The 21,773-nt window shown below is 36.1% G+C and overlaps 4 protein-coding genes across 18 annotated transcripts; 1 reads left to right on the top strand and 3 right to left on the bottom strand.

Annotated features, from left to right (window-relative positions):
* Nucleotides 1–4,320: 4,320 nt before the first annotated feature.
* On the bottom strand, nt 4,321–5,585 carry LOC117904909. The gene is made up of 3 exons (XM_034817720.1): nt 5,403–5,585; nt 4,993–5,160; nt 4,321–4,767 (listed from the first exon to the last, which is right to left on the bottom strand). The coding sequence occupies exons 1-3, from the start codon at nt 5,500–5,502 to the stop codon at nt 4,469–4,471; spliced, it is 567 nt and encodes a 188-aa protein (XP_034673611.1). The 5' UTR covers nt 5,503–5,585; the 3' UTR covers nt 4,321–4,468.
* Nucleotides 5,586–6,605: 1,020 nt separating this feature from the next.
* LOC117905193 (dentin sialophosphoprotein-like) lies at nt 6,606–7,983 on the bottom strand. Its single transcript, XM_034818134.1, has 2 exons — nt 7,890–7,983; nt 6,606–7,652 (listed from the first exon to the last, which is right to left on the bottom strand). Exons 1-2 carry the CDS (start codon nt 7,966–7,968, stop codon nt 6,964–6,966), a joined length of 768 nt encoding a protein of 255 aa, XP_034674025.1. The 5' UTR covers nt 7,969–7,983; the 3' UTR covers nt 6,606–6,963.
* Nucleotides 7,984–8,808: 825 nt separating this feature from the next.
* LOC117904866 (pectate lyase-like) lies at nt 8,809–10,553 on the top strand. The gene is made up of 4 exons (XM_034817671.1): nt 8,809–9,127; nt 9,256–9,907; nt 9,979–10,221; nt 10,312–10,553. The coding sequence occupies exons 1-4, from the start codon at nt 8,937–8,939 to the stop codon at nt 10,528–10,530; spliced, it is 1,305 nt and encodes a 434-aa protein (XP_034673562.1). The 5' UTR covers nt 8,809–8,936; the 3' UTR covers nt 10,531–10,553.
* Nucleotides 9,092–20,746, bottom strand: LOC117904864 (isochorismate synthase 2, chloroplastic). 15 transcript variants are annotated; one of them, XM_034817656.1, is made up of 18 exons: nt 20,335–20,726; nt 20,035–20,241; nt 19,181–19,422; nt 18,958–19,075; nt 18,178–18,294; nt 17,938–18,084; nt 17,637–17,711; nt 17,471–17,539; nt 16,148–16,266; nt 15,932–15,989; nt 15,574–15,684; nt 15,198–15,282; nt 13,370–13,467; nt 13,025–13,117; nt 12,681–12,757; nt 10,334–11,620; nt 9,964–10,201; nt 9,092–9,882 (listed from the first exon to the last, which is right to left on the bottom strand). In XM_034817656.1, exons 1-15 carry the CDS (start codon nt 20,425–20,427, stop codon nt 12,719–12,721), a joined length of 1,671 nt encoding a protein of 556 aa, XP_034673547.1. In that variant the 5' UTR covers nt 20,428–20,726; the 3' UTR covers nt 9,092–9,882; nt 9,964–10,201; nt 10,334–11,620; nt 12,681–12,718. The 15 variants fall into 15 exon arrangements, with proteins under 15 accessions (XP_034673547.1, XP_034673548.1, XP_034673546.1 ...); XM_034817657.1 differs by having other exon boundaries at nt 10,334–11,605; nt 20,035–20,223; nt 20,323–20,724; XM_034817655.1 differs by having other exon boundaries at nt 10,334–11,605; nt 20,335–20,724.
* Nucleotides 20,747–21,773: the final 1,027 nt, after the last annotated feature.

The following is a 21,773-nucleotide window of genomic DNA, read 5'->3' as shown; positions in this document are numbered from 1 at the left end:
ATGGGTGGACTTTAAAATATCCCTAGCAGAAGCGATCGTACCCTCCGATGGTACGCAACCCTCTGCAAGCTTCCGAAGAAACGGGACGCTTCCATGCAAGGTGGTCATCACCTCCACACATGCACTACCTCGACATCCCAGGGGGGTTTCCTATGGCGAAACCTCTCAAACTCTCAACGCTCAATGGTCGACTAGAGTGCACAGTGAATGGTATGGGTGCATCTGAAAACCCTAGGAAGCTAAAATAGAAGAGAAAGCACACTAGCCACATAAATATCCATGAAACCTAGCTCCGGGCTATACAGGTCTTCAATGATCAGACTCTAATCGACATCAAAGTGTCGCTCTCCTCCATAATGATCCCGTACATCGATATAGTCCGTCACTAGACCCTACTCCTAAACCTCTAGCTCGGTCAGAGAACAAGCACACACAAGGCCTCACATTTGCAAAAGTGAAGAACAGAATGAAGAGAATGACCAAGACCAAGAGAGTTGGAGGTAGAGGGATAGATGTGTGGCCCACACGGACAAACAGTATGCAATCAAGCAGAAGAAGGGCAGTCATGTGGCATGCAGTCAAGCAGTGGACAGAATATATCACTCATGCACACATACAAACTATGACAATCAGATGAAAAGTGATACAAACATCATGCTCAAAGACAATAGAGAGAATACACAAGTAAGTGAATCAACATGTCAAGTCAAGGGATATACAATGATGAGTCTATACATGTGAAATGATTAGAACAAACATAGCAAAATCAGAGTTGCTATACTAAACAATGTAAGATAATCGATCAATACAACCAGCATATCAATGTCTCAAACGAGCATGGCAATGAAGCATAGAAGAAATAGATATCTCAGAATCCTCAACCAAGACAAATCAATCATCATAAATAGCATGTCAAATATCTCAAACAAATTTATCAATGGAGCGTAAAAAGAATCACTATATCAAAATCCTCAATCAAGATGATCAACCAACACGATCAACATGCCAATTTACCAAGTGAAAACTTGGAAACTCACAATGTGCAATCAAGAGACAGGTACCTACTGATCGACTCATCAAATGCCACATTTACTTCATCTTAAGTTCAAGCTTGACCCTTTAAACAATCCCCAGTGGAATCGCCATTTTGTGGACCCCGTATTTCGGCTTATGCGTTTTCACTCGATGGTGAGCTCGATTTTGATTTGAAAAATGATTTTATTTATTAGAAAATGACTTGGAGTCGCCACTTATTTTTGTTTTACTTTTAAAGGGTAAACAAAATAAGAAAGAAAACCCTAAGTGTGACTCCTTATTTTGGAAAAGATGGTTTGCGAAAAATCGGATCAAGTTCGGGGATCAGGTTACTTATTGGGAAGGTACAGTAAAGACCTTAGCACCCCTCTAAGTCCCTAAAAATGGGTCTCTACTAATAAAATGAAGCAATCATGGCAATTGATTAATCGAGCATGGATACCAAATGAATATCACTCAAGACAAAATAACTGAATAAATAGGAGAGGCAAAGAATGTACCCGAGTGATGAACCGGTTTACTTCAAGGGAAACAAATGTTAGCAATCAGACACAGAATAATTGCATACATGTCATAAAGTCGAATAGAGTAAATCAATCATGTATAGTAATCAAATCAATCAATCAATCATAAAATCACATATGTTGGGCCCCCCACCAAAGCCCATTTATTTTGCATGAATTAATATCACAGATTCCATTATTCTGGAATTATGAAAAATTCATTCATACTTATTAAAATCAAAAGAAGCAGAAGATTGTTTGAAAACCAAAGTGGAATTAAAACCATTTGAGAGAAAATTGGATTTTTGAAATTTATTTGAAAAATTGGAGTTTCGAAGATTACTTGAAAGAAATTGGAGTTTTAAAAATTAAATTTCGGAAATGGAATTTTGGCAATTAAATTCAAAAGAAATTGGATTTTGGAAATTAAATTTGAAATAAATCAGAATTTTGGAAATTAAATTTGAAAGAAATGAAATTTTGGAAATTAAATTGAAGAATTTGAATTTTGGAAATTAAATTTGAAGGAAATCGGAATTCCGGAAATTAAATTTAGGAAATGGAATTTTGGAAATTAAATTTAAAAGAAATTGGATTTTGGAAATTAAATTTGAAAGAAATGAAATTTTGGAAATTAAATTGAAGAATTTGAATTTTGGAAATTAAATTTGAAGGAAATCGGAATTTCGAAAATTAAATTTGAAAGAAATTGGAGTTTTAAAAATTAAATTTAGGAAATGGAATTTTGGAAATTAAATTTAAAAGAAATTGGATTTTGGAAATTAAATTTGAAAGAAATCAGAATTTTGGAAATTAAATTTGAAAGAAATGAAATTTTGGAAATTAAATTGAAGAATTTGAATTTTTGAAATTAAATTTGAAGGAAATCGGAATTCCGAAAATTAAATTTGAAAGAAATTGGAGTTTTAAAAATTAAATTTAGGAAATGAAATTTTAGAAATTAAATCTGAAAGAAAACGGAGTTTTGAAAATTAATTGAGAGTCAGAGTTTTGAAAATTAAATTTAAGAATTGAAAATTTGAAAAATAAATAAATAAAATAATAATAATTTCGGAAATAATAAAAATTAAATAAATGAATGTAAAAAAAATGGGATTTTGAGAATTAGAAATTAAATTAAGAAATATGAATTTTTGGAGAATTGAACTTTAATATTAAAACATGAAGGAATAAATAAATAAAATGGTGAATAGTGGTTGGTAGCTTGCCATGCAACGTGTTACCTAGGTGCTAAGTGGTAAGTGTAATTGGAAAAGTGAGCTAAAAAGGTACTAGTAGCCAAACCCAAAAGCATACGAGAGAATTGAACTTGTGGGGCCTATTTTCATTGTGATATTTTCATTCCCATCACATAAATTAATGTTATTTGTATTTGGTGGGTCTACAGGACACCATTCTTTAGCTGGCAGATTAAGAGTGACCTCCATCCAATGTCATTTGAGCCTCCTAGTCTCTATACCTGTAGCACTTGATGTCTGAAGACAATCCTCTCCAAGAAGCCTAGTCAGATTTCCAGTTGCTTCCTCCGGTTCCTTCTTCTTCTCTCTAGCTATCTTTTCCCCCCGTCTTGCTCTCTACTCCTCCTTAGCCAATCTGTCACCATCTCAACCACCACGTCCATGTATGCTTGCTCCCGTGGAAACCGGCCCCCACTTTCGTAATGAAAAACACAGCTCTCCCTTCGGTGTGAAAAAAAACTGTTGGTTCCAAGAGGGGTCTACAGTTACATATATTATTTTTTTTAATAAAAAAATATCAAAATATCTATTATTACTTGTTACATAATTTTTTAAAATTTCTTTTAATATTTTCACAAGTTTTTATCAATTTTCATCTCATTGATATTTTATGTAAAAATATCTGTCATTATTCTCAATATATCTCGATATATCCATAAAATTGGGTTGTTCATATATCCATAATATTGGGTTACTACTGATGGTATGAACTTTAACGAACCGAGAAAATTGGGTTTGAACCATATTAGAAAATATATAATCAATAAAAAAAATTAGAAGTATGATTTCACTCCATTAAGTTTTCAACTCATTAGGCATGCACTCTCCAACTTCCCAACAAATGATAATTATGTCCAACTTCTTATTTTCCTATTATGAATCTCTAAATTATGTTTGGTTCACCATAAATTTGAGGGAAAATATAAGAAAAAAAAAAGACAAAATAAAATAAAAATAAATAATAAATTTAAAACCAAGAAATTATTTTTATTTATTATTTCAAATTTATTTTAATTAGTTTAACTCTTCAAGAATTAAATAGTTTGAAAATATATAAATTTTTAATTAAATTTAATTATATATTTTTTATTCGAAGAAAATCATTTTTTATTTTTATTTTATTTTTTTTCTTTTGTTAATAATTCTCGAAAGCAAACATAGCCCTAAAGTTTATGAAACCATCGCTTAGAATTTTCTTCCGGACACAAACCAAGTTTCAGAGGAAGCAACAAGTGGGCAGTACAGATTGATCTATCTATCATTTGTAAGGTTCATCCATTGATCATTTTCTTCTCCATTCTGCGGACCGTAATTGAACAGATACAACCCAGAGAGGGCTTTGGAATTTAAACCGCAAATTAAATTCATTGAAAATTGATGGCTTGAGAGAATTTTCTGGGGCTTTGTTTTGATGGGAATATGTTGTTTTCTATGAAATTCGAAGAGCTCACAAGATCAGTGGTTGAAACTTGTGCTGACAAAAATTAAAAAGAAGATACATATAGCAGACAAACAGAAGCTCATTGGTGCATTGGGATTCTTATTAAGTCACTTTCTTGAATATGTGGATCATATATCCAGGGTATAATCCTGAGATGAATAAGTGAATATATAAATGCATCGTAAACAAACACTGCAGGTCGATTGATTCACCAACTCCTTCCATCAATGTCAAGCTACTTTGAATTTTCGACGCAGCAAATACCCTAATGAAATGGCTATAAAAGCCGTTATAACGATCCCCTTGTACGCCTTCAACTTGATCATTACATTTTCTAACATAGTTTCATCTCTTTTTGATCCCTTCTGTTGTTGGTCACTTCCGACTTTCCCCGTCCGTTTGTCACTTCCGTCGTTTGGGGTTTCGCCTTTCACTTTTACATCAGCCTGCTTCTTTGGGATGGTTATCTCGAGAGGTTTCGTAGGGGATGTTTGTTGGTCTATGCACAGCTTCACGTCTTTCCCAGCAGCTTAGAAAGAGAGCAACAAATTAAAGATTACCAACATTCTACATTTGTTTCTATAAATTGTGTGTGTGTATATGGAGGCTAAGAAGAAGAGCAATTAAACAATGATTCATAGATTTAACAGATCATTTATTTTCTAACAAGAAGAAAAGAGTTCAAGTAACTTCAAGAAGTAAGCCTCCAAAGATGACAAAGCAGAAAATTGGCGACGAGAAATTTATTCAATACCGGTAATATTGATTTGGACATGATCTTGATACTCCGTCCATTCACCAACATTTGAAATAGGCGTTGGCTTTTCGACAGTCCCTTTTACATCAGCCTGCTTCTTTGGGATGGTTATCTCGAGAGGTTTCGTAGGGGATGGCATGCACAGCTTTACCTCTCTCCCAGCAGCTTTGAATGAGAGCAACAAATTAAAGATTAACAACATTCTACTTTTCCATTGAATACATTTGTTTCTATAAATTGTGAGTGTATATATAGAGAGGCTAAGAAGAAGAGCAATTAAACAATGATTCATAGATTTAACAGATCATTTATTTTCTAACAAGAAGAAAAGAGTTCAAGTAACTTCAACAAGTAAGCCTCCAAAGATGACAAAGCAGAATATTGGCGAGAAGAAATTTATTCAATACCGGTAATATTGATTTGGACACGATCTCCATCCTCCGTCCAATTACCAACATCTGAAATTGGTGTTTCTGAAATACCTTTTTCTGCTGTGTTGTCTGTCATTGATAAGGTATGAAGGAAGCAGAGGGATGTTAGGCCTTGAGCTGATACAATATTAGTAGCCTGTGGTGATGGTGACTGAATCAGTTTTATCGCTTTGTATATATGGCTAGAAAATGGAACTTTTCTTGCTCATCCATGTGAATCTTATTCCAAACTTTTTTCTTTCTTGGATGTTTAGACCTAGGATTGTAACTCAATTATGATCTCTAACCGAGGAAAGGTACTATTCCTTGCGTTCGATATCCCACTTGTTGGGAATTTGATAAAAGAATGTTTCAAACTTTAAAAAAAGGAATAAAATATTTTACTCATTTGATAAGTCTGTAATAACTTCACTTGATTTGATAAGCCAAAAATCCTTTAGCTTGTAATTGAGCACCTTAGATATTTCCAACCTTTAGGCTAGAAGTTATGGACTTTTGGGAATTAATCCGTGATATTCAAAACCCGTCTACTCATAAAAAAGAACCTTTTTCCTTCTTGTAGGTATTTGAAAGGTTCAAACACCTCTCAAAGTTTCTTTATTATATTATTATTATTATTACTTTAGATAGATTGATCAATTTTTCCTTTAAACATGCTCATAGAGAAGACATCGTCGAGAGCTATTGGAATTATATCTTGGAGTGCTCATGATCATCAACCGTTAGTACTCATATGGAGGGAGACAAAAAAAAAACTTTGAATCCCATCACTGAGGACACAAACCAAGTTTCTGAGGAAGCAACAAGAGAGCAGTGGGTGCATGAGGTTATTTGGTAAATGAACTGATACAGATTGATTTATCTATCATTTTGTAAGGTTCATCCATTGATCAATTTCTGCAGACCGCAATTGAACAGATACAACCCACAGAGAGCTTTGGAATTTAAACTGAAAATTAAATCGATTGAAAATTGATGGCTTGAGAGAATTTTCTGGGGTTTTCTTTCGATGGGTATATGTTGTTGTCTACAAAATTCAAAGAGCTCACATGATCAGTGGTTGAATTTATGCTGACAAAAATTTAAAAGAAGATATATGGCAAGCAGACAAACAGAAGCTCATTGGCGAATTGGGATTCTTATTAAGTCGCTTCATTCAATATGTGGATCATACGTAAAGGGTACAACCATGAGATGAATGAGTGAATATACAAATGCATCATAAACAAACACTGCAGGTTGATTGATTCACCAACTCCTTCCATCAATGTCCAGCTACTTTGAATTTTGGACGCAGCAAAAACCCTAATGAAAAGGCTATAAAACCCGCTATAACGGTCCCCTTGCACAACTTCAACTTGGTCATGACATTTTCTAACATAGTTTCATTTCCTTTTTGTTCACTACTCCCTCCTTTCCTAGCACCTTTTTCTGACTCATCAATCGTGACCTCCGGGTTGTAAGAAGTATTCGCAGCCGGAGAGTTGTTAGTAGCATTCAGTGGCTGAGTTTTGTTAGTGTCGGAGCTGTTAGATTCTTACTGCATTGGGATGCTAGTAGTATTCACAAACTGGTCAGTTTTGTTGGTGTCAGAATTGTTAAATTCTTGCTGCTTTGGGATGCTGATGGTATTCACTGGCTGAGTTTTTCTGGTGTCAGAACTGTTATATTCTTGCTGCTTTGGGATGCTAGTAATATTGACAGGCTGAGTTTTGTTGGCGTCAGAACTGTTAGATTCTTCTTGTTTTGGGATGCTAGTAGTATTCATAGGCTGAGTTTTGTTGGTGTCAATACTGTTACATTCCTGCTGCTTTGGGATGCTAGTAGTATTCACAGGCTGAGTTTTGTTGGTGTCAGAGCGGTTAGATTTTTGCTGCTTTGGGATGCTGGTAGTATAAACTGGCTGAGTTTTGTTGGTGTCAGAGCTGTTAGATTCTTGCTGCTTTGGGATGCTAGTAGTATTCATAGGCTGAGTTTTGTTGGTGTCAGAGCTATCTTCTTCTTGTTTTGGGATGCTAGTAGTATTCATTGGTTGAGTTTTGTCGATGTCAGTCCTGTTAAATTCTTGCTCCTTTGGGATGCTAGTAGTATTCACTGGCTGAGTTTCATTGGTGTCAGAGCTGTTAGATTCTTGCTGCTTTGGGATGATCATTTGGAGACGCTTCTTATATTTGATTTTTAGCTTGCTTGCGTCCTCAATGCTCAGCTCTATGTCTTTCCGATCGGCTTAGAATAAGAAGAACAAATTAAAGATTAACAACATTCTACTTTTCCATTGAATACATTTGTTTCAATAAATATTGTGTGTGTGAATATAGGCTAATAAGAAGAGCAGTTAAACTATGATTCATAGATTTACCAGATGATTTATTCTCTAATAAGAAGAAAAAATTCAAAGTAACTTCACCAAGTAAGCCTCCAAAGATGATAAAACAGATTGGTGAGAAGAAATTTATTCAATACCTGCAATGTTGATTTTGACATGATCTTTTTCCTCCCATTTACTAACATCTGCAATATTCCCTTCTTTTGTGCTTGGCATTGATAAGGTATGAAGGAAGCAAAGGGACCAACTTTGTATGTATAGCTAGAAAATGGACCAACTTTTCTTGCTCAACCATGTGAATTTTATTCCAAACTTTTTTCTTTCTTGAATGTTTAGACCTAGGATTCTAACTCATCATAATCTCTAACAGACGAAAGGTACCATTCCTTGCTTTTGAAATCCCACAAATTGTTGGGAATTTAATAAAAGAATCTTTTTGTAAGGATTTGAAAGATTCCAACAATTTTCAAAGTTAATTTTTTTTTTTTTTTGTTATTATTATTATAGAGCATGAAGGCTATAGGAAAGCTCTATCCAATAAAAACCTCAAAAAGAAATCATTGATTGGATTGCAGAGACTCAATTTTGAATCACAACAAAGGAAATGGGTTTACATATATAGCCCAAGATTAACAAAACCTCAACCAAAAGGCCCAAATATATGTAACCCACATGGGTTACCCATCAAAGGAAATGGAGCCCACAGATAACGGAAACCATATAGTTGGGTGCTGATCAACCCAACAAAAATTAGCATCCTATTCTTTATATGTAGAATTGTTTCCTCCACGTGTTGCAAGAAACTACCCAAAAACATGCCCATGATTGACCTTACGTTTATCCAAATAAAGGAAGAACAAAGCAAATGGAGTAGCACCTGACAGTTGTGGTGAAGTGGCTCCCCTCTCTTCCCTCCCTGCTTCTCATATTAAATCTCTTTTCTTGATTTAGACAAGTTGCTTTGATTTTTAAATGGGCAATTCATTATTATTTAAGTCCCTACACAAAGGCAAAGGCCAACCCACCCCAACCACGACCGGGGTGTTAGCTTTCAAACACGTAGAGTTAGACCACATCTTTTGTGCTACACCGAGAAAAAAAAAAAAAAAAAGGTTTCAAAAAAGTGGGAGAAAAGAAAAACAATTGATGCAAAACCCAGAAGAAAAATATTGTGAGAAAAAGTAATGGAAGCAGTTAACATGAGATTAGTAATTTTAATAACATTTTTGGTTATAGTTCCAGCCGTGACTGCCAACATAGGCGACTTCGATGAGGTGTGGCAAACTCGAGCGGAGGAAGCCAGAAAGGCCGCCCTCCAGGCCTATAACCCCCATCCAGAGAAAGTGACAGATAATTTCAACAAGAAGGTCCACAAGTAAGTCCATTTGCTAAAGCATTAACTCAATTACATCATGCATATTTCAGGTTTTGAGCATTATTAACCAATATTTGATCACAATGGGGCTGTGACTTGGTATAAAAACGTAACATTTTATGGGACAGGAGCTTTGATAGCACAAACCACACAAGGAGGAATTTGAGTAAATTTTCAGGACCATGCATGGCTACAAACCCAATCGACAGGTGCTGGAGATGCCGAAGTGACTGGGCTAGCAACCGCATGAAACTAGCTGATTGTGTGCTTGGGTTTGGGCAGCAGACAACTGGAGGCAAAGGTGGCAAAATTTATGTGGTGACGGATCCGTCTGACAATGACATGGTGAACCCCAAGCCCGGGACTTTACGTCATGCCGTGATCCAGGAGGAGCCACTTTGGATCATATTTGCCCATAGCATGGCAATCAGGCTAAATGAGGAGCTGATCATGACCAGTAATAAAACCATTGATGCCCGTGGAGCCAATGTGCACATTGCCAATGGTGCTGGCTTGACTCTGCAGTTTGTGCATAATATCATCATCCATGGCCTCCACATTCATGATATTAAGGTCGGCAATGGTGGCCTGATCCGGGACTCGGCCAGCCACTATGGCTTCCGCACAAGAAGCGATGGGGATGGTATATCGATTTTCGGGGCCACAAATATTTGGATTGATCATATTTCCATGTCGAATTGTGCTGATGGACTAATAGATGCCATCATGGCATCAACTGCTATTACCATCTCCAACTGCCATTTCACTCACCATAATGAGGTAGTATTATTAATTAATGAATCCTAATTTTCAATGACTATGAAATATCAACTTACATGTTGATTGTACAGGTCATGTTGTTTGGTGCAAGCGACGGTTACTCCGGTGATGCAATCATGCAAATAACAATTACTTTCAACCACTTCGGCCAGGGGTTGACACAAAGGATGCCAAGATGCCGGTGGGGATTCTTCCATGTTGTCAACAATGACTACACACATTGGCTGATGTACGCCATAGGGGGTAGCCAACATCCTACCATACTCAGCCAGGGTAACCGATTCATCGCTCCTCCTGACATTAACTCTAAAGAGGTAAGCACAAGCATGCAAACAGAAGTAACATGAAATACGTGAAGATCATGTTCAGACTGTTCTCAGTGTTCCATGCTTGGTGTGGTGCAGGTGACAAAGAGGGATTACTCACCTGAGAGTGTGTGGAAGAGTTGGACGTGGAGATCACAGGGGGATCTGATGATGAATGGGGCCTTCTTCGTTGAATCTGGAGACCCTAATTTTGATTTCTCAAACAAATATGTGATCAGGGCAAAACCTGGGGAATTTGTCACCAGGCTAACACGCTTTTCGGGTGCTCTTAGCTGCAGCGAAGGGATGCCATGTTAGTATATATACCCATAAAGAGAAACTAGAGTAGAAAATGCAGAGCAAAAAACAATGTATAGTCGCTGCTGCTGCTTTTCTTTTGTTTTTGAGTGAGAGAGATGAGGGAAAAAGACTGGCATAAGGATGACACCAGGAAGAAGCATAGCAGTTTCCAGAAAGGTACATATGAATCAGTTGATCATTTGTTCAACTTTCCCTGTTGATATATACTACCTGTAAATTGATATACTGTATTTTCATTCCATTTGTGAATATAGAATAATTGAAGAATAATGTTGAGGGATCAAATATCTCATGGACAACATCAGTAAAGCACATAGGATCAGTCAACAATCAGATTTATATTGCCAATTGAGAGTCTAGAATGATACAAAGGAAGACCTGTTCTGAGGAAATACCAAGGATGATATAACAAGTTGAGCAAAGTGGTGTGTATTAAATACAGAAAATTGATTTTCATCCAACTCCCTGGCAGTACAAGAAATAGTCCCAAACAAATTCATCTCGCCAGATAGCCCCTGCTTTGCTAGGTGGTGACATCTGACTTCTGCAAGTTAATACTAGGGCAAATACTCAGATCGATTAATTGAGTAATGTCAATCCAACAATGGCCCTCTTTTTAGATTCCTGGATCCTCACACCAAAACCAGTCATTTTCAGTTGCAAGAATGAGTATGAAATGGAAGAAACACTCATACTGCTCATGATAATATAATATGGTGCAAAAATACAAGTTTCACATTAGAAAGTAATGCACAAATTATTTCATTAACTCCAATAAATGTTCAATCAAATTACCAAATATCCCAAGTTGGGCTTTCTATGAAACAAGTTACAAGAGAATGTACTTATATCCAGGCCATTTATCATGAATGGAGACAGTGGAAACCAGCCAAAGACAAAAAACTGGCAGTTTAATAACTCCATCCAAAGCTACAAACAGACTGTCTTGAAACTCTTTCTTCACATAAGAACAGTTCAAATTGAAACCGGGCAACCAGAACATGAGATATGAAACAATTGGCTGAAATGATCTTCCCTTCGATAAAATCCCAATGTCATCTCTTCAGGATATCTGCCACCCCACAAACTAACAATTTTGATTAGTGGTAAAGATTAAGATTTGATTTCTTTATGGCCTATAACTTGAAAGAAAAACAATTTAATGTATGAATATTTCTCTGTGAAATATCTCTTTCCTCTGATGTTTTGAAAGAAAAGGACATTAAATTTGATATCACATGATTCCTTGGGATAACATCTGACTGTGATGTGCAAATGGTTAATGCCCCCAATTAGAAGCAAAGATATGCATAAATGCAAATGAATATCCCAGAAGCATCATTGGATCATCGGACAAAGTCTCATACTTACTTGTTTTCATTTTAATAAAAGGAAAATATACTTCCCAACCAGTGAATTGGAAATTTCATGAATTGCGGTAGCTTAATGACATAATGATCACACTGAACAACCTAAAATCTTGTCAATGACCAAAAGAATGGATAAGACTATTCAAGTTTACTGTTGGTAAGGTTGGCCAATTCCTGTAGTTATATGCACCACCAATGGACCTTGGTTTAAAGGAATTCCATTATACCAGTCATCATGGTATTTAGGACTTCAAGGGTCCCCTATAAATATTTTCAAGAATAAATTGGGCATTGCACTAGTGACTCCACCAGTCAAATTGAAAATAGCTCAAGCAAACCAGAACCAGTTCAGTGAATATATTTTGAACAAAATAAATGTGAAGATAAATTCATGACTCCGATTTCTGGATGCAAGGAATTCTGGCAGTCCTGAGGATTCTAAAGTTTAATATCATCAGTGTTGGCTCTTGTCATTATTTTATTTTACTTCATTGCAGGAGAATTAATGCAAGGCTTACGTGATAACAGAGCATATGAAGGAATTGAGGTACTAATGCAAGGAACAGTATAAAGAGAAGTTTTGTGTTGTTCAAACACACAAGATGCAGAATTCAGAAGATATTTGGTGGTAAACCCAAACATGATAAGGATTCTCAATCAAATTTCTTAGCATACCAACACCTCAAAAAGAAAATCGTGCCTTTTCAGTTCACCATCCAAAAACAAAGTTTAAAGAGATCCCCACTGACCAGAAACCTTTCTGTTAGAACCACTAACCTTTTAGTTGATTCTGCCTGTGTTATCACGTCCTTGTATCAGGAGAGAGGCACCTCAACTTTTATTGGTTTGGTGAACTGCAAGAGGCACCAAGACACATAGAATGGGTTTTAGCATCCATTATTGTTGTTCATCATAAACATCAATGGCATAAAGTTATCAATTCTTCACACCCTTTTACATTCTGTTTATGATTGTGTTTGCAATGCCTATAAACTATAAGATAGAGTTCCATCCACATGCATACATGTATATCTAAATAGAAGGGGAAAAATGGACCTGAGATACACATGCCTACATGCACATCTTTAAATTTTCTTTTCTTTAAAAAACAAAATAAACACCTGAGATATCTTGAGCTCCAGCTCCTCCCACTCTAAAGATGAATTGCTTCCTCTAACTATCCCAGTTCCAGCATAGATTAATCCACCAAAACCCTGGGAAACAAATTGGCTGGCTTAAGCATGCCAAAAAACTTTATGAACAATTAAACAGATGTTCTTGAAGTACTTTGGAGACCTTAAACCAATCCTCTTAATGGTAACTACAATGAATTTATTCAAAACCTTGTTGAATTTGAGTTGTCATTTGGAAGTAACATGGAACAAGTCTAATTCTTACTCCAACAGCATAATTTGCAAATCTAAGAGAAAGGTAGTAGCTAAGAAAGAAAGATTTACTTAGTTTACCTTCTCCACTAAGGCTGACCTGATCCCAACTGCAAACTCGGTCTCTCCTCCACCAAACCATCCAACTGGACCGGCAAACATTCCTCGGTCAAACATTTCTGGAAAACATATTTAAGAATAAACTTTGATTTCCATTGGAAGGAACCAAAAAACAATCCATGGGTTGTTTCTTATGTGTATCAAAATTACAGTTCTGACTCATTAAAGAACAATAACCATAAGATCCACAAATGGTTTTTAATCCACCTGTACTGTGGAAATACATGCTAGTAAAAAGGGAGAAAAAGATTAAATTCCTAAAATCCAAAATAATAGTAAGATACCATGCCTACCCAATGTTTTCTAATTTAATTCTACATTATCTTTGGTGCATAACTTAGGGATGAAATTGAGGTGAGATTTAAATTTGAATTTTACAACCCCCAATCCCAAATCCCATAACTCATAACAGAGGCACGGTTCTGTGGCATAACTGAAATTCCAACTCAGATTCAAGGATGGAACTTCAATTTTCAAGAGAGCTTCACAACTTCTAATGAGACGAGTGTTATTCATGTTGCAATATTAATGGATTTAAGGAAAAAAACCGAAACCCTACGTAAGCTCAATAGAAATGAAGGCCTGGGACAAACTACTACTTCACCAATGTCACAGCCGTGTGATTAGTACCATCATGACTTCACCAAATTACTTCCCCATCACATCCACCAAAAATACCACCACCCCCATTTCCTCTTTGCACCACCAGATTCACAACCACAACCACAACTACTGCCAGCACCACATTAATGACATCACATTAATAACACTAGCCCATCAAAGCCACTACCAGAGTATCACTACAAGCAGCAACAGCTCAGCAACCACAACAACTATATTAACAAATAGCATTGACTCCCTTAAACGGTATAATTCTAATTTTGTGAATTTTCAGATTCTTATAGGCTCAATTCTTAGAATTGGAAATTTTGAGCAATTTAAGTTCTCTGCACTCAGTGGTGGAAATCTAGCCTCTGTTATGGTCAACTATGTGGTTCTTTTTCTTTTTATGAACTATTTTGAATTAACATATCAAACAATTAACTGCATAAATGCATAGGAATCAAATATGGCTAACTATGGAACAAGCAGGAACGTCAACTTAAATTGTGAAAGTACCAAATAATAATTGATGATGATAATAATAATAATAAACAAATGGAATTTACATGGATGGAGGTTGAGGCATGTGTTAGAAAATCTGTCCTTGGAAAATTTGCCCTACACAGACTAATTCCAATCATTATACGGTTTGGGTTATCCAACTTTCTCCCAAATAAAATGCAAAACACCCTAAGATGCTAAGCACAAAAGAAAAAAATGAGATGACAATGTTGGTAAAATTACTGACAACTTTTCAGTGAATGCTGAATCTATCACACTGTAACGCACCCTCCAATCTTTCACCTACAAACCATGATGCCAAACCTTCAAGTGTAAACTTACTATGGACTATACATGACAAGGTTAAATGACTAGTGAAATTATAATGTCACTTTTCGAGGTTGTGAAGCACATCAGCATGACCCTTCAGTCTCTGAAATGTGAGTTATTTATTGCATTCAAGGTGAGGCTGACTGTAAGTATATTGTACTCCCTTTTCTACAAGAAGGAAACTAGAAGTTACTATCATCTCCCATTATTTTGCACATTATAACTTGGCTAAAGTTACAAATTTCTTCTTTAGAATTAAAATCATAATTGAATTCATTGGAGTAATTAGTAAATTAACCCAAGAAGGAAAAAGAATGGTTACAACATGGAAAAAAACAAAATTATACGTGCATACCAGTTTCAGCGATTAAAAGCCGTGCTTCTTCTCTAGGAAACCCACAAACTGCTGGAGTTGGGTGAAGAGAAGACAAGATGTCAAACTGGAAAACAAAAAAGAGCAAACAAGCGAATCTTGTAATCAACAAAAGTTAAGCTAGAGCTGGTGTTGAGATCTCCCACGGATGAACAGTTTGAAACATTCAACATCTAGAAAAAACTTAAGAACACACTCTACATCCATGGAAAGTTGAAGCTCAGGAAGAAAACAGTATTCAAGGCAATGCAAATACAGAGCTGAGGAAGTAAAGATTAAAATTGAATTGAAAGTCCATCAAAACATGCTATCATGAAGGGAACTTGATCATGGAACAGTACAGGACATTGATATTCACCTCATCATCTTCACTTCTCAATCGTCCTGACAATTGGGCATATAGATGTTGAATTCTGGGGAGTTTTCGAATTGCTTTCTTTGGTTCAACCCACACCATGCTGCATATGGCCTGAAAAGCAGAAAACAAGTAGAGAAATATTCACTCATTAAATAGTTAATATAGTGTACTCCACAAGCCATAACAAAGTTAGAGGCATGTGTGTCATGGATGCATGAACAATCAATGTCCAATTATTCAAAAAGGCTCCGAGCCGATAGTTTAGCTAAAACAAAAAACTAAATATCGACAAAAGAATATCTCTATAAGAAAGAAATACTATAGATTTCCTAGAAAATGTATCCCAAAGTCATCCCACCTCCAGCTTTCTTTGTATGCTCTCTCGTACAATAGAAAACTCAAAGTCTTCCTTGGGGCTGCAAAAATAAATAACAATGAAGTGATATAACTAGAAGTTCGAGTGGTCAAAGATAGGTTAGGGCAAAAAATTTTGAATTGTTAAATATGATAAATCTCTCCATGTATTCTTTTGTTCTTTTTTTTTTTCTCCAAGTCTAAAATGACAAAAGTAAACCTTGAAAGTAAATCAAGTTCTATTTGAAGATCCTGAGCCTTTGATCCACCTCTAGCACGGGTTCCAGCCAAAGCCTCACTGTGGATGCAAAGCCGTTTTCGGTGAAATAGTTGCTCTGGCTATTCACAGAGTTCCATAGAAGTAAATACTAGAAGGTAGCCACTTAAGCTCAACATCAATCGTAAAAAGGTATACTGGATATCTTCAAAAGCTCTGCTTCTTCATAAGTTGAACATAGAGAAATTCAGATATATTTACAACTGAATATAATTTTAGGGCATAATTTTTTTATCTACTGTTATCTGAGGGCAAGCAATATATTAGGTTTTTAAGTAAGATAAATAATGTAATTTAAAGTCTGATACCAAAAGCACTCCATCAGAGGATTGTTTTATGGAAATTGCATATTCCAGATAGTATCACCTTTCTCACATTCATAGCATGCGCAATGTCACTAGTAATTACAAAACTTAAACAATCACAAGAATTTCACAGTCATAGCATGTACAATATCACTAGCACTAAATACAAAATTAAACAATCACAACAACTACATTATGAGCATGAAATCATATGTCAATCATTGTAACAATGATCAATTTTAACTGATTGGCTTTCCTAAGACCTAACATTAATATTCCTTGGATCTAATGATTACCCCATTGACTAAAAGTATAAGTTTCCTTCAAAAGACTAGTATTGTTTCATATATTATTCTGTTTACATTCTAGATATTTCAATACTTTTTACTACAGAAGATTTTAAAAATATAATTTTTTTTTCAATAACTTTTATTGGTTATATATGATAGATTTGTAATAACAAATGATTTAGAAAAAATCTTCAGATCTAAACGTTTCTAGTTTTGAAAATAGTATGAACTAAAGTTTTCTAGCTTTCTGTTCTCTCATTTACTAACCATGGGGTCTAATCGAATTGAATATCGTGTATCATTGATCCCAGGGATTGGAAAAAATGAATGTGTGTTCAAGGTATGATTTTCTATCACAAAACTCAATATGGTGGTGGCATATACTTAATATGTTGCTACACCAAATGACATATTATCAAGATGCATAAAATTAAGTGGGACAAAGGAGTGAGTCCAGACTCCAAATGATTATCCTTAGGTGAATTGCTTTGCCCAACTACTTAGAACACCTCTCAACTACAACCAGAAGGACCACCAGAAATAATGCAAAACCTATTTTATCAGAAAAGTTTTCTGGAATAAACAGCAAATAATCATATAAAAGCATACAACCATGCAGAGAAAGGAGTAAATAAGCTTTATTGTTACATAATAAGATAAAGATAGCTTACAGTGTTCCCAATAAATGCTGGTGCATCAGGTGGCTGAAGAAAGAACTGGTAAGCATTTTGTCCCTCAGCCTGCAGAAGCTTAGGTCAATCATGCTTGCTAATTTCACAACTATACAGAACATGTTGAAGTTTCCACTGAATATGACACTAAGATTAAAAAAAATACCTGTAAACAAGCCAACCATGCTATAGGGTCAATATGAGAAGTAGTCACAACCCTGCTGCTACGTGCAAGTACCACCTAAAAATTTCCGTGGAAAAGTTGATGCACTTAAGGATAACTTACAAGGAAATAAGGTAAAAAAATGTAGAATGAATATGGTAGAAATTTAACCATCAGCCAAAAAAGAGGCACTATTGTATCACCTACCAGTGGTTGGAGCATCTTTCTAGCTGCCACTAGAACTGGTTGACCCTAAAAAGAGGCCAGCAAAATTAAAGGGAGTAGCATATAGCTTCTTCAATACCTTAATGAGGGGTGAGTCAGCTCTGCCAATTATCTGCAAAGCTCTATTAACAGCAAGATTCCAAGATGCCTTACTAGGAACATGACTATTGCTGAGGACAAATGTTTTACAAACTTCTTTCCTCAACTTCCCAACAATAGAAGAAACCTGCATTTAGATATGAAAAAACTTATAATATGTAACTCAAAATTGACAAATCAGCTACTTCTAAAATGGCAACTGTATCCCAATCTTATGAACCTGGCACATTGTAGCTTGAAGTCCTCCAATTGCCTTTTCCCATGTCCATGAAAGGGCATTATCCCATGCAATAGTTGTAGCAAGAACTGAACTTCCTTCAAGCTCATTAAACTCCACCTGTCATTTAGTAAGATGTAATATTTTTATTTTTTGTTTTCCAAATATCCAAAAAAAAAAAAGATGCATATTTTCCCTATGAATCTCTGGTTTAGAAATCGAGCTACTTCCATTTTTTTCTTTTGTCTCATGGTTAATTTATTAAATTTTTTATGGACCTGAACACATGGGATAAAAACTATCCAACATAACACATGCATCACATGTGCCCTTCAAGCTAGTATGCTTTAAAATACACAATGCCAATTGTATACTGATAGAGTTATTCTTACATGGGATGGGCTCATTGGTTGAGAGCCCAAGAATGCACATCAAAAAAGAGTCCCGATTGTGGGGATAGACTCTAATTCTGATATCAATATTTGAACCAAATGAAGATGATTTCCATATCTGATATATCTCACAGTTGAATCTATATTCTAAGTTTGTCCTATCCAGGAAGGTCTATAAAAAGGGGACACTCTTTCTGTCAGAAGACAACAACAACGAGCTGTGAGCCTTCTCTCAGTCATTCCCTCTTTAGCTTTTAGGCAGTGGAAGTACAGTATTTGTTCACTAACTATTGAACAACCACACTGTGTATCGTGAATTCAGACTTCGGCAACTCAGTTATTTTTACATTTTAATTTCAGTCTGATAGGAGTTTATATAAAGATGGTGCACCTGAGGAACCACAAAGTAGAATGAACCAAAAGCCCTCCATTCTGATGATACATTAGCTCTTGGATCAAACCGAATAGCCCCGTATGCACGAATTAAAGGGCATTTCTTGGAAAGAAACCTTCAAAATTAGTAAAGAAAGTCAATCAAGCGTACAAACACGTGGTAGCAATCCAAGCCTAGAATTTCATATTCAAATAAAACGAAAACCATTCAAAAGCAGTACCTCTTTATGGACTTCCAATCGTCCAATGAGAATGGATGAATATGTCGGAAGAACACTGCAGCGCCGATGCCGGCGACACTAACCAAATCGTGGTCCTCTAAACCGTTGCCATCTCCGTTGACGGAGTCTATGAATGGATCAAAACTGCTACTTTGGCTTCTACTGGAGAAGAAACAGCGGGGAAGAAGCTCTTGTTGAGCGTGGAGCCAATCAATTGCTTCAATTTTCTGTTGAATTGGGACCTTCAAACACCAATTGCAGGATTTGCACCAACCGTCAGAATTAGGGTTTTGAAACCTATTATTTACGCGGGAAAGGCCTATTTTCTATGATTTTGCATCGAAGCCACTGGACTTTGACGTATTCGCAACTTTGGATCAATATTATGTTATATTACGCATGTGACTTCACAGGTTTATCCCATTTAAACTCTTTTATGAATCATCATGACTACATTAAAAATTATTATTTTAATTTTTTTTTTTTAATATTTATAGCAAATAAAAAAGCGAAATAAATCTCAAATGAATATAAGAACAAAATATGGTACAAAGATGTCATTCTTTGTATGTTACCTAAACACATTGCATGGAGAGAGGTGGGATTTTGGAAGGAAGGATGAAGAAATCATGCGTTTCAAGTTTGAACCCCAATTGGTGATTCTTAAGGGTAAGGTTTCATTCCACGTGGTTGGACGGGAGCCAACCACTTGGCAAAATCCCATTTCCCAACTGGATTCAGCTTTCAGCTATTAGCCTACTGCAGATAAGTCTCACTCCGGCCTCCCTTTTTCAGTACTCAAAAACTGAACAGGGAAATGGAAGGACTAAGGAGAAGGGGAAGGAGAAGCATACCTGGAGACGTAGAATCCCGGAGGTGAAGGGAGGTGGGTCGGATTTCAAGTGGGAGATGGCGGAGCTGAGGGTGTCGAGGGCGAGTGAGTGCGTTGAAACGCCTGGAAATGTCCGAGTCTGGATGGTTCCAATGGGAATTTTGGGGTCTCCTTGGCAACCATTCATCGACAGTGAACACGACTCATACCTCTGCGCCCGTTTCACAACCTTACAGTTACTTTACACAATTATAACACCGAAAACATTCAAATGAAATAAAATGAATCAAGAAAGCCGATGTTAATTTACTCGATGGAATACATGAAGCGAGTGGCTGGTAGGGTGCGGTGAGCTTCCGAGGTGGCCCTTCCTTAAATCTAGATCCATGAACCGCCCAGCTGCTGCTGCTGCCATGATGACTATTTTTGGGTATCCGCTTCCTCCCAGGCTTGCTGTCAACTCATCTTATATAGATTCCCAATTCCTTCCTTTACGATCATTATAATTTATAAACAATAGAACTTAAATCTCCCACCCGTTTCTGAGGGATCCGGTCGCCATGTAGGAAGGGGTCACAATTCGTGTTGATGGTCGTGTCAAACCTCCGTCATTGGATTAGTTAGTTCAATCCATACACCACATAAATAACAATCCGATTAAAAATATAAACATAAATACAATATAATTATTAAATTGTTGAACCTAATAAGATAACGATTATAACCCACAAAGTAATAAGTAATTTCCACTGATAGAAATGTTGGCCGTCTTTTAATAATCAAATCAAGTTAAATTTTGTATAAATTTAAATAACTAATCTCTTAATAGAGCATATTTATGTTAATTAATATGATTGTTAGATAGATTAATTTGGGTTAAATTCGCATTATATGGACTAGTTTAAAAATAACATATTTATTAAGTGAATTATGCAAGTTAATGTCAATTTAACTCAAACACGATTATACTTAATTATACTTAATTAAACCCATAAAATTATATTGGGTTGGATTCATATTTGTGAATCATATTAAATTTTGTCATTCCTACATGTAGGGTCTTGTTATAATATCACTTCAATATCTATTTAATAAAAATAAAATAAGTTCCTATGGGTACCCCCATAAATAGGGTTAATGGGCCTAAGGCCCTCCTCTGCATTCTCGAAGTTGGGCCAGGATTAGAGTCTGGTCAGCGTGAATGACCGAGAAAGAAATGTGGTAAGATACGACGTGGAGGAGTTAACCACCAGGAGTAGTGGGGACGGTTAGTGCAGGGAGCTATAACTGCTTGGAAGTAGCAAAGTGGATAGCGATGACGAGGAGTGAAAATGCCCCCATTGTCTCCGCACGTATCGGTAGATAAAAGATATATGAATCCAATTGGTCGGGCCATAAAAAAGAGAGGTAAAAAAAATAAAAAATAAAAATAAATAGTTGATGCAAACAATACTCTTTGGAAAAAGCCCCAGCTAACTTAACCATCGAAGGAGGTTAACTCGTGGCAACACCGGGTGAGCCTTGGGTTGCAGGTAAAGGCGTGCGGCAAGCAGAGGACTGCAGTTTGGGAAATTCAGCTCCAACAACTGGCGTCATCTGTGGGAAAGTACGTCGTAATATCACTCTCACTCTGAACTTGACGTACAACCCTTTTCTTTTTGTTTGGAGCTGGAAGCTAGGCGATGGAAGACAGTCAGCCGCGAGATTCGATTAGTGAGACGGCCCCTCGAAGGGCCACTGCCTCGAAAATTCTCCGTGTAA

The sequence above is a fragment of the Vitis riparia genome, chromosome 17 (genome assembly GCF_004353265.1).
Source record: "Vitis riparia cultivar Riparia Gloire de Montpellier isolate 1030 chromosome 17, EGFV_Vit.rip_1.0, whole genome shotgun sequence".
Taxonomy (NCBI): Eukaryota; Viridiplantae; Streptophyta; class Magnoliopsida; order Vitales; family Vitaceae; genus Vitis; species Vitis riparia.
Note: the sequence above shows the minus strand (reverse complement) of the source record. Positions and strands in the feature narration are given on the sequence as shown.